This window comes from Pan paniscus, chromosome 9 (assembly GCF_029289425.2).
Source record: "Pan paniscus chromosome 9, NHGRI_mPanPan1-v2.0_pri, whole genome shotgun sequence".
Classification (NCBI taxonomy): Eukaryota; Metazoa; Chordata; class Mammalia; order Primates; family Hominidae; genus Pan; species Pan paniscus.
In genome coordinates this window covers 129797699-129817401 of record NC_073258.2, presented here as the reverse complement: position 1 = coordinate 129817401, position 19703 = coordinate 129797699, and the positions used below count along the sequence as shown (strand labels likewise).

Genomic DNA, 19703 nt, shown 5'->3' with positions numbered 1-19703 from the left:
TATATTATTTAAGAGAAGATTGAAGTTTTATTCTTAATTTTTGCATACTTTTAAAAACTGTACTGTTCTGATTGATTGACAATGCTGTTCTTTTGAATTGCATTGGCTCCTTTGTCATAAATAAACTTTTATTGTATACGTGTGGGCCTTTTTTGGATTGCATTATATTTCATTCATTTGTTTATCCTTAACTCCAGTGGCACTTTGTCTTACTTAGTATTGCTTTATAAGAAGTCTTGAAATTAGAAGGTCTAAGTAAGGCCTCCAATTTCGAGGTTTATAATTTTAATGGAAAGCTATTAACTATGTTGGCATATTATGTCATACAAATATGACTAGCTTTAACTTAATTTTTAAAAAATCTTGAAGATAGAGAATATAAGTTGAAAACAGTATTACACATACCAATAACTACATACCAACCAAAATGTGAAATTATGTTCAACTCTTTTTATAAAAGAAAGGTGAAGAAGTAACTATCAGAATGAAAAAAGTAAAGATTGAATAATATTTAATGTTTGTGAGGTTGTCAGAAAATAGGCATTCTTGTGCATACTTGGTAGCAGTGTGAATTAGATCAGGCCCTCTGGAAGATCATTTAGCAGTGTGCTTCAAACAGTAAGGGTAAAATATGTATATATATATATTTTTGGAGTCTCCCATGTCTACTTCTTTCTACACAGACACAATAACAATCTGATCTCTCTTTCTTTTCCCCATATTTCCCCCTTTTCTATTTGACAAAACCGCCGTCGTCATCATGGCCCGTTCTCAATGAGCTGTTGGGTACACCTCCCAGACAGGTGGCGGCCGGGCAGAGGGGCTCCTCACTTCCCAGACCAGGCGGCCGGGCAGAGGCGCCCCCCACCTCCCAGACGGGGCACTGGCTGGGCGGGGGCTGCCTCCTACCTCTCTCCCGGACGGGGCGGCTGGCCGGGCGGGGGCTGCCCCCCCACCTCCCTCCCGGACGGGGCAGCTGGCCGGGCGGGGGCTGCCCCCAACCTCCCGGACGGGGCGGCTGCCAGGCGGAGGGGCTCCTCACTTCCCAGACCGTGTGGCTGCCAGGCGGAGGGGCTCCTCACTTCTCAGACTGGGCGGCCGGGCAGAGACACTCTTCAGTTCCCAGACGGGGTTGCAGCCGGGCAGAGGCGCCCCTCACATCCCAGATGGGGTGGCGGGGCAGAGGCGCTCCCCACATCTCAGACGATGGGCGGTCGGGCAGAGACGCTCCTCACTTCCTAGACGGGATGGCAGCCGGGAAGAGGCGCTCCTCACTTCCCAGGCTGGGCGGCCGGGCAGAGGCACTCCTCACATCCCAGACGATGGGCAGCCAGGCAGAGACGTCCCTCACTTCCCAGACGGGGTGGCGGCCAGGCAGAGGCTGCAGTCTTGGCACTTTGGGAGGCCAAGGCAGGCGGCTGGGAGGTGGAGGTTGTAGTGAGCCGAGATCATGCCACTGCACTCCAGCCTGGGCAACATTGAGCACTGAGTGAGCGAGACTCCGTCTGCAATCCCAGCACCTCGGGAGGCCGAGGCAGGCAGATCACTCGCGGTCAGGAGCTGGAGACCAGCCCGGCCAACACGGCGAAACCCCATCTCCACCAAAAAATGCAAAAACCAGTCAGGTGTGGCGGCGCATGCCTGCAATCCCAGGCACTCTGCAGGCTGAGGCAGGAGAATCAGGCAGGGAGGTTGCAGTGAGCCGAGATGGCGGCAGTACAGTCCAGCCTTGGCTTTCACAACTTTGGTGGCATCAGAGGGAGACCGGGGAGAGGGAGGGGGAGGGGGAGGAGAGGGAAATATTTTTAATCATAAAATTAGAGCTATTAAAATGACTTTGTTAACTGTAGACTTTCATAGATAATAATGTCATCTAGGGGAATTAAAAATCAGAAATAAAATCTTTATGTGCTTTTCTAGGGTAGTTAACAATACTCAGTTTCTTTGACTGTTTTCCTTGAAGGCTGCTAAATTTTAGTGTTTTAATGGGGATTGTGGATGTCAAATACTAGTAAAATATGTACACATGTTATTCCATTGGCTTCATGCTCAAGGAATTTATCCTCTTGATGAATGGAAAAGTCTTTTATTAGAGAACACTACATGACAATTTGCATTAAAAGATGAATAAAAATATAATGAAATGCCCCAATATACTGTATACAGGATAAATCCTTTGAAAGATTAATGAAGGAAAGTATCAGCATTTGGCAAAATTATTGGTATAGGATTAAACAGACTAGGTGGATTTGAATTGGATTTTGGGGACAGGGTTGTATAGGCAGGGATAATGAACATGTTGAATTATATAGTGTAAACAAGTAGGGAAGAGTGAGGAAATAAAAATTGTTATTGAATCCATTAATTTCCTTAATGTTTTTGTCTAATTTTCCAGGAAGCCAGTTAATTGCTAGAGATAGACACATAGAGAGTTTAAATGTAAATGGTGCGTGCTTTTATGAACATATGTTCAGTTGCCTTTTGAGGTCTTTTGAATGTTCTGTTGATGAATGATGCTGTTACTGTGTTGATGATATTATAAACTCTTATTTTGGAAGCATAATTAAGTGATAATTATAACATGAAAAATAGGAAAACTTGTTATTTTTATGAATGAATATCAGTTAATGAACTATTTTCTAAAAAAGAACTTTCTTAATCTTTGGTTTGGAGCAACAGAATAAGTAACTCAAGCTGTGTGCTCTCAATAGAAATTTAAGATAATTTGTTTTATTTTTAAAATATGTAGGTGAAAATATTAGTTCATCAGGTGATTGAATAATAGTACAGTATTTTCCTTTCAGTTCTACTGGCTTCATCTTGAAAGAGTAAATGACAAAACCTTGTTATGTTAAAGTGTATTGTATTTGTTCATTCACAAAAATATACTGAGAGGCTAGGATATTCCTGGAACTTTTCTGTGCTATAGGAAAATATTGCTGGACAGAACATACATGGTCACAGACTAGTTGAACTATTGGTTCAAACATATTTTCTTGAATCCTCTGAAGCTTTTTGGACCATTGTTTGGTTCACTGGCCTAATTATTATCATTTTGTCTTTTTAGGCAGAGGTTTTCCCGTCAGGCCCTTTTGCATAGCCTGTGGATTTACCTTTGGGTCATGTTTCCATCTACAGTCCAGTCAGTTGTGGTTGCAGAGGTGTGTGGTACATGATCTTCCTCCCTCATATGGATTATAGGCTGGGCAGGTTTTCTCGTTTTCTCTTTAGATGTATTTAGGAACAGTGGCCTCCCTAGCTAGCACAAAGAGCTTGTTTTCAAAAGAAAGCTAACGTTTCAATTTCCAGTCTACCAAATAAAGTCATCACCATTTATTAACTCAGTCTAGTGGATTCTTTTTTATTCTTTTATATTTTTAAGTCAATTTATTAACAATACAGAATAGTGAAAAGCCACTTTATTAGAAATTTTAATAAGAATCTAAGCTTGGCGAACCTGTTAAGTAAATTTTGGTGCACAAACATCATAAAAGATGAAAGAGTATTGTCACACTTTCACTTTTTTTTAATGGCAAAACCAGGTGATCCAGGTTGTCGCAGAATATTGCATGAAAAAGTACTTTCAGTTGAATGACCAACTGGAGAATACTGTATTTCCTTTTTTGTCCTTAGAAATATATTGTTCACTCAATTCTTAATACTCCATACTATATTCATCTAGGATATTATAATTAGTCTGATATATCATGTACGTAGTTGTTTTGCCATCTTTATTAGAGTCTAGAGTGCTGTTGTCTCTTTGTACCCACCTTTTCATGTATCTGTTCATTATAAGGTATCTTTCTTTGTCAGTGTTTTTCTCTTTTCTATAAGTGAAAGAAAATGAAAACTATTGAATTAGTGAATATATTAAATGAAAGTGAAATGCAGACTAGAAAGATGGTGTCTCCAAGCTTTTTAAATACCTTCTTGAAGATGAGGCAGTTTAGGCAACACAGTGTAAAAACTGGATGATAACTTATTTCACTGTGGCATCAACTTTGTAGGACAGGGGTTTGTGAACTTTAACCTTGTTGGATGCCTGTTTTTGCATATCAAGTTTTATTGGAACATGGCTGTGTTTGGTCATTTATAAGTAGCTACTTTTACACTACAATAGCAGAATTGAATAGTGGCAAAGATAATGTGGCCCACAAACCTAAAATATTTACTGCCTGGCTCTTTAAGTAGTTTGTCAACACTTTTTCTAGGATATTATCTCATTTTCCCTTTTTAAAAATATACTTTTTATTTTAGTCTTAAAATTTTTTTTCTAGTATGATAGGGTATAATTGAATGATGATGAGTACTGATGAAATAATACCTAGGATTATGAAGTAACTTTGTTTCAAGATAGAGGAAAAATAAGACAAGATGTTATCTCATATTTATAAAAAGTTTCATTGAATCCATGTGGTAGCCGCAAGATGGAATGAGTTCTGTTTCATTACTAAAGAATATAGTAATACTCTGTTTTCTTTGGGAGACCTCTAAGAAGGAATAAAAATATATCTAAGAAGTCTTGATCATGAAATACCAACCCTTATAAATAGTTAAATTTGCTAAGAAAAAAAAACCCTCAAAAAGGAAAATTGAACCCAGCACACTGTGATGATGTAACAAGGTTTATTTCTCATAAGTTCATGCATTGTTACCTCATATCTTTGAAAAGTCCTATTTAAAAAAAAAAGTATGTAAACTGTCTGGCTTTTTTGTTTTCTCACAAGAAAACATTACAAAAGTTAAGGTTGTGATTCTCCTCCCAACTTACTTTAACGGCTTATCTCACATTATTCTCCCCTATTGAATCATGTGGCATGGGCTATCATAATTCAACTTAAGTTTTTTAAAAATTATAAGTCATAGGTATTATAGCACAAATTTATTTTTAAAATTACTTGATTGTATCACTGACGTTAAGAATTCACCACTATGAAAACTATGACAGACTAAGGAGTAATTTGGAAGTATTATATACATGTCATGTTCAGATTTTGGTGTGAGAAATACATGTTTTAATCTCCTAATTTCTTTGTTTATATTAGCATTTTAATGTTTATTAATTATTTTAACAAAGGTTATTTTATTCCAACAACTTCCAGGGGAAATTTTAATTCGTATTGAGGTATATAATAGCTGGTTTTGAAATTTGATTACAAAAGCATGAAAATTGTTATTCTCACAGAAAAATTTCCCTTATACAGTAAAGCTGAATATTTAAATCATGTGAATAATTTATATTCTTAATAATTAAAACTCAGTAATTTTAAGATTATTAAACCAAGATATATTTTGTAGGTAAAAAGTCAGCAGAACTATTAACATAAATTATAACCTGCTTTTTAAAAAACTGTAATACTAAAGTAATAGCCATAAATATTTTGTCTTTATTTTTTAAGGCAAGAGGCGCAGATGTTCCAGAGATTCCTGGAGATCTTACTCTTAAGACGTGTGGCAGTACAGCCAGTATGAAGGTTAAGCATGTGAAAAAGTGAGTATAACTTTACAGTGGATTCTAAATGAATTCCTACGAATGGAAATCAGTTCTTCAATTCTCTTAAAACTTTTATTTAGACTTTTTACAAAAATATGCTGTTACTGTGCAACTGTTAATCCTTAAGTTATGACTCAGCAGTCAGTGGAACAGGCCTACAGATTATCCACTCCTCTAAAATATACTTTATTTTTGTTCTTGAAGCAACTTATGTCATTTTCTGTTATTTTACAGTTGTTTGATAGGAACAGTCTAACCATGTCATTCTTGGTACCCTTAGTGCATGCTCTCATTCATTCAGAAATATCAGCTTTATTGTTTGAGTTATGAGATTATTAGATTTCAGGTTTGCCTTTGAGGAGCATGAAGTAGATGCCAAGAGTTGACTGTTAAGTGAAATACAGGTTGAGCATCTCTAATCTGAAGCTATGAAATCCAAAGTGCTCCAAAATGTGAAACTTTTTGAGTGCCAACATGGCAGCACAAATGGGAAATTTCACACCTGACCTTACGTGAGTGTTCACAGTTAAAATTTTGTTTCATGCACAAAATTATTTAAAATGTTGTATAACATTACCTTCAGGCTCTGTATAAAATGTATTTGAAATATAAATGAATTTTATGTTTAGACTTGGGTCCCAGCCCCAAGATATCCCATAGATATATGCAAATATTCCAAAATCTGAAAAAATCTGAAATCCAAAACTCTTCTGGTCTCTGTGTCATTTTGAACAAGGACTATTCATCGTGTACCTGAAGGTAATCAGTTTTAAAGAGGAAAACCATCTTTTCACTTAGTAGAGTTAGATAGCTATGCTTCATGTGTAAGTAGAGGAAAGACAAGGATAAAAATGTTCATTCTGCGTCCAGGTCCACCACTCCAGGACTGATGGGCTGTGACAACATTCACAGGTAAAATCTGGTTTTCTACTTTGTGTTGGGAATGCTTCTGGTTAGAAGCTGGCTGTTCACAGTTTCCATAACATTTGCCGAAAATAACAGTTTTTCTATGGACATTGATTTGGATCAAAATTAGGAGATAACGGTGATGCTTTTTTTATTTTGGGTTTTGATCTGTACACTAAATGTAATACTCATCTGACTCAGTGTATTTTTAAGAGGATTTGTGCGGATATGTGTGGCTCATGCGCATGTGCTTACAAAATATTTTTGCTTGCATGAGCTCTTAAATCCACTGCATTTTTCCCTGAAACTTAGTAATTTTTACTGTTTCATTATCTCGTTTCTTATTTATTTCATGTGTTTCAGGTTACCCTTCACTAAAGGTCACTTTCCGAAGATGGCTGAATGTGCGCATTTCCATTATGAGAATGTTGAGTTCGGCAGCATACAGGTATACTGAAATATTTCTTACATCTTGAATTAAGATTTACATATTTACCTTTATATCTAGATGCTTATCTATATATCTGTATCTAATAGATGACACTTTGAAGTATTTTTTTTTTTTAATCGATGTCTTATTGGTTGAGGTAAAATCTTTCTTCTCTTCTGTTGACAAATACTTGATGTCACGTTGACATATAAAAGTAACCATCACACTAACATGTATCAGTTAAGGAAAATCAGTCCTGTCCCCTTCCGTTTTCCTATATCATGTCCATATGTCCATGGCTTTGTGTAGTGACTTTCTATTCTGAAATTATGTAAACTTGTCTTAATTAATTGTTGTGAGCTTTGATACTTGGTAGATTAAAGTGTTCTCACTTTATTCTTCTTTTTCAGAAATGTTTTTACTGTTACTGCCTTTTCATTCACATACAAATTATTGAATCTAACTTGACATCAAGCTACATACTTTGCTCTTATTATATGATTGGCAGCTTAATGTCCTTTGTACATTATATATGTATTAATGTGAAAAAACTATTAAAAACTTAAAAAATAGCTAGATTGTGGTTATTTAAAAAATTATATTTCCCCAGGGGAACAAAAGCCACCCTTTACATTGTCTTTCAAATTAGGCTAATAGAAAAAAAAGTCTTGATTTCTACACACAACATGGAGAGATAGTCCACTTCCTGTCCTTGCCCTAACCACTGTCTCTCCAGAAGAAAACTCCTGAGACATGACTGATTTGTGTAACAGTGTGCTACTTTTTGTAATTTTATTTCATAAACAAGTGAGATGAATTTGATCTATAGGATTTATGAAAGTGAAGGACATTTCTATTTCAAATAAATTGACAGTTTAAAATAGCACTAGAGATTTATAATGCTGTGACATCAAACAAAGGATATTTTGTTCCATTAGTGTGTATATCCTTGAGATTGCAGTTAACATGATAAATTTCTTAGGTCAGGAAGAACTGATTAAGAAAACAGTAATGAGTACATTTTTCATTTTGTGACTGTTAAGCATTTGATATATCTGTTTGAGTGATTTAGTTTACTCAGCTTGCAATTTAGGTAAATTATTTTCTACTTAATTTATTTTGCTTTTTTTTTTTAATCTTTACAAGGTTGAATGAGCTCTTTTGGGGGCAGTAAACGTTGTGAGGAGTTTTAGCAAATTGAAAAGAAATAGGAGGCTAGAGATCTAAAAACAGTCCAAAGAATATTTAAATGTTAACATTATATGAAAGGTTAGGAAATCTCTAAAGCATCTGATTTAAAATAAAAACAAAACTGTTAATGGTAAACATTGTATAATGAAATAGAAAAAGCACTGGCCTTAGTTCACAAACATAGATTCTAATTTTCTTTTTGCTTCTTAGGAAATTTATGACCTTGGGCAAGTAGCTTATCCTCTTTGGTTTTATTTCCTTTATGAGGTGAATGAGGTTGTGCTAAATAGTATCATAGTTCTAAACTTTTATTATTTTATATTTAAAGAGTTTATAATGGCTGCATTGAAGATGTGGGTAGGGAATAGACAGTTGTTATTCAGCTGCGTTTGGCTCTCCTGAGATTTTGTTAAATGCTGGTTATTAGAGTCCAGTCCTCTTAATTGGAGGACTGTGTCTAATTTTTATGGGGAGAACACATTAGGTAGACTTTCTACCAATGAACAGACCTGTAATCTTCATTTTAGAGGGTCACACCATGTTTCACTTTCCCCATTGCACTTCAACCCTGTAGAATTCCATTACTCAGGCAGAAGAGGGAAGAAAAGATGTGATACTAACTCAGTTTGTGACCCTGCTTGTATGAGGTGTATGAGTGAGATGTTTCAGGATTGTATTGATTGACCAGGAGGCCTGGAGTATGGAAGATAGGGGTGGTTCAAAGGAAACCAGCCCAGCTGCACCTTGCCGGTCCATACCAGAATCTTTCTGTGTTTATGGTCCTCTATTTGGCACAGCTCTCCTGCCAAGTTTTGTCTGCTTCTGTTCTGTGTCTTTGGAGACTGGCCTCTACATACCACATCTACCAGTTTTGCTTGCCTTCTGCTTCTGGTTGAATTCAACCCATGTTAGATACCATCAGGAGGAAAACGTTAGTTTCCATTAACTAAGTTGTGTAGCAAAAGAACTATAATAGCATCCTGGCTTGACTTACATGCTTATGTTTTTTATCTTGGGTTGCTGTTCTCTCTTTGGCTAGTATAAGGTTTTACATTTTGATGGACTGATTGAATGCCATTTAAAGAAAAACAAAAACAATCATATTAACCTCTAAACAATCCTATGTTCTATCTGCTACAGGCAGTTAAAATAAAGTTCCTATGTCTCAGTTCTTATTCTTTATCATTTTATAAACATCTTGCTTTTTACATAGGTAAATATTAGCACATTTGATTCTAAACATGTTTATGGGGAATGAATCCTTTATTTTCAATATAAGGTTGGAATATGTTCTGAAGAGAAAACAAGTAAGAAAACTTAGTAAAATGTATCAATAATAGATCATCAGTTGTATGCTGGGCAGCTCTAGTATAAACCAGTAGGTTATTCATACTGTCAATTGGCCACTTGGTTGTTGCTTTTTAATATGTACCAATTCTGGGACATTCTGCAGTGACATACCTTCTCTTTTTCACTCTGATCTTAGAAATTTCTCTTAGATTTACAGATTCATTGTCTTTATGTTTATAGCTCTTTCTTCTCTTCAGATCTTGAAAGTTTATAATTGCAGTTGGCCATCATATCCTAGTATGACAGAGATGTTAACGTCTTCTACATTTTAAAAATCCAGACAAAATAATCTTTAACTTTCTGGCTTTTAGTTCTGGAATGAAATAGTTATTTTTAATCCTATATGTTAGAAATTCCAATGATCAATTTTATGTAGTCTGAAAGACACAGTTGCTTAAAAAACAATTTAGACATGTCAGTACTTTTACTGGGTCAGTACTGTCATTACCATATAATGATATGTAATGTACAAAGGACAATTTTATGATCTCTCCTTTGAATTCCAGCCTTGTATATCCAGCTGACTTCCCTGCATCTTCACTTGGATGCCTAATAACACCTCAATCATTGCAGCGTGCCCAGAACAGTCTTTCAGACCTGCTCTTTCTGCTGACTTCCCATCTTGGTAAATAGCAACTCTATCCTTTCAGTTCCTGAGGCCAGCCAAGAACCGTGGAGCATCTTGGGCATCTCTCTTTCTGTCAGTCCTCACATCCAGTCCATCAGCAGATTTTTTGGCTCCATCTTTAAAATAAATCCAGGATCTAACCATGCCCACCTGCTTCTCTGCTATCACCTTACACTAAAGCATTGTCTTTTGGGGAGGATTATTTCAATAGCCTTCTATATTTGGCACAGCAGCAAGAATGATTCTTTTCAAATGTAAGTCCAGTCATGTCACTTTTTAAAAACTCTCCAGTTAGTTTTCATCTTATTCAGAGTAAAAGCCAGATTTCTGAAACTTTTCTACAAGGATTTACAGAATGTACCCTTACCTTTCCGACCTCATCTTTCTTCTCTTCCCCTCAGACAGGGTGATCCAGCCACAGTAGCCTCTTTGTTTTCTGCCAGTATGCTCACCCCCTTCTCAGGGCCTTGGTACTTTTTGTTTCCTTTACTTAAAATGCTCCTCTAGGACAGCCACACACCTTGCTACCTCCTCTTTTAAAAGTACTGGCTCCAGTGCTATCTTCCCAGACTGCACCTTCCTTACATAAGATTGCAACTGTAGTCACCAGCATTCCTCATCTCCCTCTCTTTGTTTTATTTCCCTCCATACCACTTAACACCATTCGGCATGCTAAATATTTTATTATTTATTTTCTTCCCCTCAACATCTAGAACAGTGGTTGACACATAAAAACTACTCAATAAATATTTGTTTAATGAATAATAGATGAATGAGATGAATGGATGAATGAGTTTATATTTGAAGAAGAGATACAATTGGTTTTTAAAATGCTGTTTTACTATTTTGTTTTTATTAATCATTTTAAATTTGTTCTTATATGATAAGAATATATGTTCCTTATGAGTGTTTATTTATTATAAAACAAATTATGTAACCATCCTGTTTAAGTCTCAATTTGGTACATTCAGTTGTAGTGTGTAGTATAGGAGAGATAATATGCTGAGGAGAAAGGTGCTGGTGTGGTGTAGAATGGGTATGACCGGCTGGTGCAGTTAGCCTTGGTCTTGCTTTCCTTATCTTCACACTGAAAAGGAAGTACGGTTCCTAGATACCCTAGAATACTAGGTGACAGCTAATGTTCCTTCAAGCTAAGAAATTGTAGATGAACTATGAGTTCTGACTGAGGTTGTGATAAGGTGGAGAGGAACAGAGATATAACAGCACCGGGGAGGATAGGTTGTACCATGCCATGTTCTTATTTTAGTCTACTTCCATGGAGCTTGAATAAGCTATTAATATCTGTAAAAATTAGTACAGATAATTGCTCATGTCATAGAAGTAGCTTGTTGAAACATCTTTATATTCCTGAGACACATTATGCTGAGTTATATATATATTTAAAAATAAATTCCTTTTTTACACTCTACTAAGATTTTATAATTTCTGCATCTATGTTTGTTGGTGAAGTTAACCTGTGTGCTATACTTGTCCCACTAGCCTAAGTCTGGGGAATTTCTGCTCCCCTATCCCATTCTCCACCCCTTTTAAATAAATGCACTGGAATAGTTTGTGTAAATGGGAATTACCTGTTCTTTGAAGGGTTAGTAGAATTTTCCTGTTAAAACCTTTTGAAACTGGTTCCCAATTGGGGACTTAATCTTTACCATCTTTACTTACCATTTCAACTTATGATTTGATTATTGCTCATTAGGTTCTTTTGTATCTCCTTAGGTCAATTTTTATCATTTATATTTTCTTAAAAATTGTTCATTTAATTTAGCTTTTTAAATTCATGGGTTATAAGTTATACACAAGATATTATTAAATCTTGGTCTTATCAAGGAACCAGCTTATGGTTTTACTGATCAACCAAATTTTTTTTTTCTGTATTTTTCATACCAATAATTTCTAAGCATAACTTTCCTTTTGTTTCTTGAATTGAAAGTTTAGTTTTTCTAGAAAAGAGTTGAGAATAATGCGTATTGCCTGCTAGGATTTGCCTCTCAAAAACTAGCTTTGTCATAAACCAACTTTGTCAAATATTAATATTACACAACATATACTACTTAATCTCTGCTTTAGAGAAATAGAATGCAACAGGTATTGTTAATGATTCATTTGTTTTTAGGAATTACTTTTTAGTAAATGCATTTAAGTTTGGATATTTTCCTGTGAATAGTAGTTTGGCCAAATTCTACAGGTTTTGATTCATAAATGTCTTATGTTTAGTTTAGAGAAATTTAAATTTCACAAAAAAGATTAACAATTACTAGAAGGGGCTTTTTGTTTTAAGTAAAGCCACATGTAGTTTAAAATTCTGCAAATTTATTGTTACTGCACTTATTTTCCCTGTTGTATTATTCTGCAGTCCAAAAACAAAGATTAATTCACATTTCACAAAATATTTTTCAGTAAGAAGGGGGGAAAATCTCTTGTAACACGCAAAGAAATGATGAGTTTGAGGCAGCGCTGTTCCTGCTGTGCTTTGTGTTGTACCGCCATCTAGTGTGTAGGGGGGGAAAAGGATATGTTTGATTTGTATTTTCTTTATCATCTGGTTATCTGAAGTTATCACTTGATGTGTTTCTTTTTAGCCAATTTCATACAAAACATTAAGTTAAATTAACCTGAATGGTAGAGTTCAGGTTTTTGTATAAATAAGGAATAGGAAAAGTATGAATTTAATATCTGTGTCTCGAGCTTTCTATATGCAAGCTGCCTGCAAGGGACTTGAAAATGCTGTCGTGGCTTTCTATCATTACATGCATTTCTGCCTTGATGCTGGGAAGGCGGAAAGAAGTAGTAAAGTTTGACCTGAGTGTAGGAATATTGAGGGGTAATAATGCAAACAATTTTAAAAGCCTGAAGTTTCATTTAAAAAGTAGTAATCAGAATTATAATAAAAATACAAGCCAATATTTATTGAATGTTTTGTCTGAGCCAGGCATTATATCAAATACTGTTTCCACATTGTCTCAATTACGCTCCACAACAATTTCAGGTGCAGAAATTTAGGTAAAAAGAGTTTAAGAACTCACTCAAGTTCTTAAACCGTTTTGTGGACTGTATTTGAATCAAGGCGGCCTGACACTAGAGCCATTCTGCATGTTCTTTTGTATTGCTAGAAAAGAATAGACTGACTCAACTAATACTTTAACAAAAAGGAGTAAATGATGGTTCTAGAGTATCTCGCATCTTTAATGTAGTTGAAGGTTAAAAAGTATGATACATAATACTGCAGTGTAACCTTAAGTAATTTCCAGTGTGATCTTAAGTAAATTCTTAATGTCTCTGGTCGTCAGTTTCCTCATTTGTAAAATAGAAACAAATATATCTATTCTAACTATATCATAAAGTATTATGGGAATTAAGTGACATAATAATTGTGCAGTACATTTTAAAGGGCTTTAGAGAAAGGCAGAAGTTCTAGGGGAGCACTTAGGTAAAGTCAAATAATCATCTTTAAAATGTGGGAAGTCATACTTGTCCCGATGACCCAAGGACAGTGTTGTCAGGATTGAGGCAGTGGATACTGACTTCACCTGAGTACTTCCCATCAGTTAAGCTTTCATCATTAATAAAAATAAATTAATGAAAAGGTTATCTCTCCCCATTTTGTTAAGACACTTGCAGTTTGAAAAATTAACTTGTACATATTTTCAGTTTAAAAAAATCTTATACAGAAGTACTGTTACTACATGTGTAATCATTTGAAATAAAAGCCATGCTAATTTTATTCTCACCCTGGCCACAAACTTTAGTTTTCCTCAAAAGAAATAAAAATCTTAGCCTTACTTTTCTGCATGTTCTGCAGTATACTCCCTCTTATACAAGGAAATCATTGTCCTTTCAGGAGAGAATTTGAAATGAAATGTTCAGATAGTGAGTCATCAGTTCCACTGTCATCTAAGTACTGGATTTTCACTGTATCTCGTTTGAGATTATTCAGTCCAAGAATTAGATGTGTAAAAGTGGTTGGACTGTGAAAAAATATATCTATAGTGGAGTCAGCCATAATTTACAGGCAGTTTACTTATAGTATTGTTGAGTCTGAAACTGTGAAGAGTCTGAGATGTTTTCCTACTAGTAAGCTAACAAGTTGGCTTCCCACAATTACAGACACACTACACACATTCTCACTCTCTTTCTCTTTCTCTCTGTAGCCTCCCTTTCCCCCAGCAGAAACATCAAGTCTCTGGACCAGAAATCAAGCCCTTGTTTACTTGAAAAGTAACTTACGTTGGTTCCCTAGGCCCTGGTTCTCCATAAAGTGATATGGTGACAACCAGAGATATCCTGTGTTTACAAGTGGGATTTGGTACCACAAGAGAACTCTGCACTTATGAAACTTGAAGCTTATACAGGATAGCTGGCATTCCTGCCCATTCTCCTTTCTCAAGATGGAGAGAGAGAGACCTTTGCTCTGAAATGTAAACAAAATCTCTGGGAAAAAGAAGCAAAGATCTGTATTTCACAAACACCCTGGAATGTAAACATGGCTTGGGGGAGAGAGAAAACTTTTATCTCTAGAGGGCTCCATCTTTAGAGTTACTGGGTTAAGTTCAGTCCCTTAGCCCAGGTGCCAGTGCTCTTTGCTTAGAAAGCCCCGACCATGCTGAAATATGAAAGTATGTATGAAGCAGTTTCCTGACAAGTATATGTTCTTGAGTGAGCATCAGTAAGATGAGGGCTGTGATTCTGCTGTCGTGTTATTTGGTCTCATTTTCCATGTATTCTTCATATGGTGGGCATCACTGTGAACTGATGGTGATTTTAGTGTTTAAAGATGAGCACATCAGTTACTTTATCAGATACTCAGCTGAGAAAACAGTGCTCTATTCCCATTCTGGGAAGAAAAACTCTTAGGTCTGCTAAGATGCTTGTAGGTCTCTAGCTTTTTCCTGGTAAATCTGAAGGGTAATTTTGCCGTTTATTGATTTTCGCCTTATGTGCTGGAATTAGAACTTATTTCACTTATTAACCATGTAAGATGTAATTCTGCTGTAGAATTATTCTTCCTCTTGGCGTCCTGAACTCAGTAGTTTTAAAGTAGTATTTTCAGTGTCAAATATTAGGAGGTTGAAGGTAGGGTGGGTGGACCACATAATATTATACAACAGAAATCATTTTTTTTGTGTCTCCACGTCTGCTACACAGGCTGTGAGGTGAAAGAAAACTTGTTTACAAACCCCATAGGTATGACACATGAAATTGCAGCCATTATAGAATTACAAAAGATGAATAAAAGAAAAGAACTCTTTCCGTGTTCCATTTGCAATCCGTTGATTAGGCTTTGGTGAATGGTTTCTTCTGTGGGTGGGTGGTATATTTTTACCCTGCTCTATGCTACTGATTTCCATTCTCCATATGGAGAAAGAACTTTTCTGAACATTTGAAGACTTGCTGAATAGAGTTGTATTTTTAAAGATCCTAACAACACTAATTGTAATTGGTTTCCATGGTGATAGAAAAGTGAACTCAGTACAGGAAAAATAACTCCAAAGATAGATTTGGAAGAAATTTAGAAATGTGGGATTTGGAAATCCTGTTTGCCATTTCTAATAGATGAAGGACTGAAATATTATTAAATTGAGAAGTGAAAATTATTTAAATCACTGAGTTGCTGTCATAAATTTCTACAGGCAAATATAGTTCAGTCCTTCATAGTGTATAGTCTTTGTACATGTAGTTCAGGTACTGCATAAAATACATTAATATTCAGACGTGTATAGGGTGTATTAAAACCCACAGTTCTCTTAGGATAGTTTTATTGAATATCTTGTATGTGCTAGCCACCTATGTGAGTACCACTGATGAAGCAGATAATCTTTCCTCAGAGAAAACAAGTAATATACCAATAAGTTTAAGAGAAAAGCAATGTTATAAATGTTATAAAAGTGCTTGTAGGTATTCAGTGGTGAGAGAGATTATGTCCTGTGGCATTCAAAAGTCTTCATCTTTATTGAAGATTGAATAGAATTTGGATATGCAGAGATAGAAGTGAAGAACCCTCAGCCAAGGAAAAATAGTACAGACAAAAAGGTACTTGTGTTTTCATTGTTCAACTCCCTCTTATAAGTGAGACCATCAATTGCTTTCTTAGTAAGAACTGAGAAAGTATTGCAGGATTTTGAGAAGAGAGTACCATGATCAATGTGTGATGGAGATGGAGAGAGACCATTTAAAATACTGTTGTAATTATCCAGATGTAAGGAGGCCTAGAACCAGGGAATTAGCAGTGGGGAGTAGGAAAAAAGGGGATGACTGTAAGAAGTTTTAGGAGACATGAGAGATTAAAGAATCAAAGGTGAAAAATGAGACCTTGAGCCTGGAAATGTAAAAAGAGAGCATGTGTGGAAAGGAGGAGAAGTAGCAGAATCTAGGGCGATTAGGTTGGTCAGCTGGGTGAATAGTAGTACAGTTTGTTTTGTGAATTCAGGAGGAGGAGGAGAATATGTGAGGAAAGATGACGAATTCAGTTTTGAAACTAAGCACCATATTTCAGGGAGAAGACAATGTTTGTTTATTCATTAAATACATAGCGATCCCTACTTAAATCTCAGGTACAGCTGACCCTTGAACAACATGGGTTTGAACTGTATGGGTCCACTCATATGTGAATTTTAAAAAATAAATACATTGGAAATTTTTTTAGAGTTTTGCAGCAATTTGAAAAAACTTGCAGATGAACCATGCAGCCTAGAAATTTGGAAAAAAACTAAGAAAAAGGTATGTCATGAATGCAAAAAATATATATAAATACTAGTCTATTTTATAGCTTACTACCATAAAATACACAAATAGATTATAAAAAGTTAAAATTTATCAAGACTTACATAAACACAGACTGAACATGGTGCGATTCCTAATCAAGAGGAATGTAAACAAACATAAAGGTGCAGTATTAAATTATAATTGCATACAATTTAATGTAGTACATACTGTACTACTGTAATAATTTTGTAGCCACCTCCTGTTGCTATTGTCAATTCAAGTGTTACAAGGATCCACTTAAAACACTGTGTGATACTTAATCATCTCTGTATGTGCATTGCGTATTGCAGTAAAAAGTGATCTCTTATGGTTCTTCCATACTTTTCATTGTATTTGGTGCAATACCATAAACCTTGAATAACACCACGAGACTCATACAAAATGCTACTAGTGATGCTGGAAATGCTCCCAAGAAGCAGAGAAAAGTCATGACATTGTAATAAGAGGTAGAATTGCTTGATATGAACTATAAATGAGGCCTACAGGCACATTTGTCTGCCATTTCAATCTGTTGTAAGGACTGTTATTTTTAAAAAAAGAAAATTAATGAAGCTGTTATTGCAGCTATAGCAGTAGGTGTGAACATCTTGCACTTTTTGTGAAATACCTTTTTATCTCATATTGAAAATGCAGCTTTTATGTCGGTGCAGGATTGCTATAAGAAGGGCATACTTATAGACTATAATATGATTTGAGAAAAGCAGTCATTTGCTTTTGATTTGTATTTTGATTTATATTTTGACAATGTAAAGTAAAAGGAAGGTGAAGAGTCTAAAGCTGGAGAATTTAATGCCAGCAAAGGATGGTTTGGTAATTTTAGAAAGAGGTTGGCTTTAAAAATGTCAGGATAACAGGAGAACCTGCTTCTGTCACCCAAGAGGCAGCAGATGAGTTCCCAGATAACTTTAAGAAAATCACTGAGAAGAAAGGATATCTGCATGGAAAGTTTTTAATGTACCATGAAGCAGCCAAATATTTGAATTTTTGGTGTCCCAGAAAGTGAAGAGAAAGTGAAAGGGATAGAAAACTAATTAAAAAAAAAAACAAACTAACTAAAACTTTCTAGTTTTAGCAGGAGATTTAGATATGCAGATACAGGAAGCTCAGAAATTCCCAAATAGATACAATTCAAAAAGGCCAAGGCACATCATAGTAAAACTGACAAAAGTGAAAGACAAGAATTCTGAAAACAGGCAGAGAAAAGCATCTAGTCACTTATAAAGGAACCTCCATCAGTTCCTCAGACTAATGGTGAAATTTTTTTTTTTTTTTTTTGAGACAGTCTTGCTCTGTCACTCAGGCTGGAGTACAGTGGTGCAATCTTGGCTCACTGCAACCTCTGCCTCCTGGGTTCAAACAATTCTCCTGTCTCAGCCTCCCGAGTAGCTGGGACTACAGGTGCAAGCCACCATGTCTGGCTAAATTTTGTATTTTTAGTAGAGACGGGGTTTCACCTTATTGATCAGGCTGGTCTCGAACTCCTGACCTCAGGTGATCCGCCCACCTCGGCCTCCCAAAGTGCTGGGATTACAGGTGTGAACCACCGTGCCCAGCCAACTAATGGTGAATTTCTAAGCAAAACCCTTACAGGCTAAGAGAGAATGGGATGATACACTCAAAGTGTTGAAAGAAAGAAAACTATCAGCCAAGTATACTATACTCAGCTTATTTCTCCTTCATAAATGATATGCAAGAGATAGAGGTGAAGAACCTCCTCATAAATGAAGGAGAAATACAGTCTTTCCCAGAGAGGCAAAAGCTGAGGGAATTCACTCCTGCTAGACTGTATCTCCAAGAAATGCTTAATTTAAGGGAGTCCTACACCTGGAAGTAAAAGGATGATACCTACCGTCATGAAAACATACAGAAGTATAAAGCCCACTGGTAGAACAAACACACAAATAAGGAAAGGAAAGGACTCAAATCTTAACCACTGTGGGAAACCACAAAACCACAATGATAAACAGAAAAACAGAAAGAATAAAAGATATGCAAAACAACCAGAAATCAATTAATGACAGGAATAAGCCCTCACATATGAGTAACAACCTGGAATGTAAACAGATTAAATTCCTATAGATCTTCCAAAAGATATAGACTGGCTGAATGGATAAAAAGCAAACACACAAAAAAACCCATGGTCCAACTATATGCTGCCTACAAGAAACTCATCTCACCTGTAAGACGTATATAGGCCAGGTGCAGTGGATCACTGGAAGCCAAGTGTTTGAGACCAGCCTGAGCAACAAAGTGAGACCCTGTCTCTGTGAAATTAAAAAAAAAAATACTATCCAGGCACAGTGGTGTGCACCTGTAGTCCCAGCTACTTGGGAGGTTGAGGCAGTAGGATCACTTGAGACAAGGAGTTCGAGGCCACAGTGAGGTATGATTATGCCACTGCAGTGCAACCTGGGTGACAGAGTAAGACCCTCTTTCATAAAACAAAAACATACAGACTGCATATAAAGGGAAAAAGATACACCATGCAAACAGAAACCAAAAGTGAATAGGAGTAGCTGTACTTATATCAGATAAAACATACTTTGAGTCATAAATAGTAAAAAGAGACAAGGTCATTTAATAATGATAAAGGGATCATTTATCATTATCCTCTTGTTCAGCAAGAGGATATAACAATACTAAACATACATGCATCCAGCATGTGAGAACCCAGATAAATGAAGCAAATGTTATTGCATCTAATGGGGGAAATAGACTCCAATACAATAATAGTGGGGGATTTGAACACAGCACTATCAGCATTGGACAGACCATCTACACAGAGAATTAACAAAAACACATTGGATTTAAATTATACATCAGACCAAGTGCACCTAACAGATATTTACAAAATTTTCATCCAGTTGCTGTAGGATACACCTCATCAGCACATGGAACATTCTTCAGAATACACCATATGTTAGGAC

The 19703-nt window shown here is 36.0% G+C and overlaps 1 protein-coding gene across 13 annotated transcripts in view; it reads left to right on the top strand.

Annotated features, from left to right (window-relative positions):
* ARHGAP32 (Rho GTPase activating protein 32) overlaps nt 1-19703 on the top strand; it is a 317821-nt gene that overhangs the window by 149214 nt on the left and 148904 nt on the right. For 7 of the 13 annotated variants that reach the window (XM_034934045.3, XM_055095088.2, XM_055095087.2 and 4 more), the window contains 3 exons: nt 5400-5491; nt 6365-6406; nt 6764-6848. In XM_034934045.3, coding sequence (XP_034789936.2) covers nt 5400-5491; nt 6365-6406; nt 6764-6848 — 219 coding nt within the window. Of the gene's footprint in view, nt 1-3067; nt 3162-5399; nt 5492-5865; nt 6007-6364; nt 6407-6763; nt 6849-19703 lie in introns of those variants that run through there. The other 6 variants (XM_034934048.3, XM_063608304.1, XM_034934053.3 and 3 more) reach the window with 4 other exon arrangements.